Here is a 2,821-nt window from a genome sequence, read left to right on the forward strand (position 1 = left end):
TAAATACTATTTGGTCATGGTATATAATCCTCTAATATGCTATAGAAGTTGATTTTCTAATAATTTGTTGAGGATTTTTGCATCTATATTCATAACTGATATTGTTCTGTAATTTTCTTTTCTAGTGATGTCTTTATCTTTGGTGTCAGGGTAATTATGGCCTCCTAGAATGAACTAGAAAGTGTTCCTTCCTCTTCAATTTTTGGAAGTGTTTGAGAAGGATTAGTGTTAATTCTTTACTTGTTTGGTAGAATTTCCTGGTAAAGCTATTTGGTTTTGGGATTTTCTTTGCCGGGAGGCTTTTGATTACCGATTCAATCTCTTTACTTGTTGTAGGTCTGTTTAAATTTCTTCTTGAATCAGTTTTGGTAATTTATGTTTCTTGAAATTTGTCCATTTCATTAATGTTATCTAACTTGTTGGTATACAATTGTTCATAGTATTATTCTCTTATAATTATTTTTATTTCTTAAAACCAGTAGTAATATCACCACTTTTATTTTTTATTCTAGTTATTTGTGCCTTCTGTTTTTATCTTTGTCAGACAGCACTGTCTCTCCAGCATCCCATAAGTTTTGGTATGTTGTCCTTCCATATGTGTTTGTCTCAAGGTATTTTTTGATTTCCCTTTTGATTTCTTCTTTCACCCATTAGTCATTTAAGAGTATGTTGTTTAATTTCCACATATTTCTGTATTTCCAGTTTTCCTTTCGATAATTATGTCCAGCTCCATTCTATTATGTTTGGAGAAGATATTTTGTATGATTCCAATCCCTTAAAATATATTGAGTTTTGTTTTTTTTTTTTTTTTTTTGGTTGTCAAATGATCCTTTATTGAAACATTTTCCTTTGTAGTTAACTAGCCGGGCATTCCAGCGCACCACTGTTGATGTCATCTATGATGTCATGAGGGTGGCGGCCATCTACATTGCAGCCCACAGACTGGGCAGTCCCCAGGATCTCTTTAATGGTTCCAGAGAGTTCTCTCGCTAAAGATCGGTGTCGCATCTGTCGGGCAATATTGACAATCTCATCAAAAGTGATATTTCCACTGTGCTTAATGTTTTTCTGCTTCTTTCTGTCTCTTGGTGGTTCCTTGAGGGCTTTGATAATCAGGGCAGAGGCAGAAGGTACCACTTCAATCTGGGCCTGTCTGTTCTGAATGGTCAGTTTCACCGTAATCCTTAGACCCTTCCAATCACCAGTTGCCTTGGCGATGTCATCACCAACCTTTTTTGGAGACAGACCCAGCGGGCCTATCTTCGGGGCCAGGGCAGACGTGGCACGGACTTCGCCACCGGTGCACCTCAGGTACACGACTTTGATCTCGTTGGGGTCGAACTTAGGCGGCATGGCGGAGGCGGCTGGTGTCGGATGAACCCAGATTCGGGACGACCGAAGAAAGTTGCACCTTTGCCTCCCCGAGCCGAAAGCCAAAAGACCGGAAAGCCCTCTAATATATTGAGTTTTTTTCATGTGTGTGATCTACACATGGTCTATCTTGGAGACTCTTCCATGTACACTTGAGAAGAATGTGTGTTTTGCTGTTGTTGGGCAGTGTTGTATATATGTCTACTGGGTCTAATTGGTGCATAGTGTTGTTTAATTCTTGTAACTATTTGTTATCCTCTAAGTGTTTTATCCATTATTCAAAGTAGAGCCTTGAAACCTTCAGCTATTATGGCAGGACTACCGACTTCTCCATTCAATGTTTGTGTCAGATTTGGGGACTCTATTATTTGGTGCATAATATTTATAATTGCTATATCTTCATTAATTGGCCCTTTAATCTGTATATAATGTATGTTTTTGTGTCTTGGATAGTCTTTGAACTAAAGTCTGTTTTGTTTGTCATTACTGTAGCCACCGCAAGATCCCTTTTGGTTGGTATTTGCATGGAATAACTTTTTTTTCTTTCTTTCGCTCTCAATCTATGTGTCTTTTTGGATCTAAAGGGAATCTCTTATAGACTGCATATAATTGTATCATGTTTTTTTAAGCCATCCTGCCAATCTCTGCCTTTTTAGTCCTTTTACATTTAAAGTAATTACTGTGAAGAAAAGATTTCTGCCATTTTGTTATTTGATTTCTGCATGCTTCATACCTTTATTGTCCCTCATTTCCTCCATGACTGCCTCCTCTTGTGTTTAGCTGATTGTTTTCTATTGTTCTATTTTGATTCCCTCTTCATTTTCTTTGCATATATTTTTTATATATTTCCTTAGCAGTTACCATGGGGATTACAATTAACATCTTAAATTTATAATGTCCTAGTTTAAATTGATGCCTACGAAGTTTCAATGCATATAAAAACTCTGCTTTTCTACAGCTCTGTTTCCCTTCCTTTATGTTATTATTCACAAGTTACATGTTTATTTGTTGTGTGTCCAATAACACAGACATAAATTTTTATGCATTTGCCTTTTAAAACATGTACAAAATTTTTAAAAAAGTGTTATAAACCAGAATGCAATAGGTACTATCTTTTATATTTACCTTTACTGGAGATCTTTATTTTCTCGCTTAGCTTAAAGTTTACTGTCTAGTATCCTTTCATTTCATCCTGAGAAACTTCCTTTAGCATTTCTTGTAGGGTAGTTCTACTGGTAACAAACTTCTTCAGCTGTTGTTTATATGGGAATGTCTTAATTTTTCCTTCAATTTTGAAAGATAGTTTTTACCAGATATAGAATTCCTGCTTGACGGTATTTTCCTTTCAGCACTTTAAATATATCATTTATTTATGTCACTGCCCTTTGGCCTCCATGGTTTCTGAAGAGAAATTGGTTGTTAATTTTATTGAGGACACCTGTATGTGACA

At 35.9% G+C, this 2,821-nt stretch overlaps 1 protein-coding gene across 1 annotated transcript; it reads right to left on the reverse strand.

The window, feature by feature from the left end:
- Window positions 1–833: 833 nt before the first annotated feature.
- LOC112825922 (large ribosomal subunit protein uL11-like) lies at window positions 834–1,449 on the reverse strand. The gene has a single exon (XM_073892595.1). The coding sequence runs from the start codon at window positions 1,351–1,353 to the stop codon at window positions 856–858; it is 498 nt and encodes a 165-aa protein (XP_073748696.1). The 5' UTR covers window positions 1,354–1,449; the 3' UTR covers window positions 834–855.
- Window positions 1,450–2,821: the final 1,372 nt, after the last annotated feature.

The sequence above is a fragment of the Callorhinus ursinus genome, unplaced genomic scaffold (genome assembly GCF_003265705.2).
Source record: "Callorhinus ursinus isolate GAN/ISIS: 27379988/994484 unplaced genomic scaffold, GSC_fseal_2.0 scaffold4, whole genome shotgun sequence".
In the NCBI taxonomy this organism is placed as follows: Eukaryota; Metazoa; Chordata; class Mammalia; order Carnivora; family Otariidae; genus Callorhinus; species Callorhinus ursinus.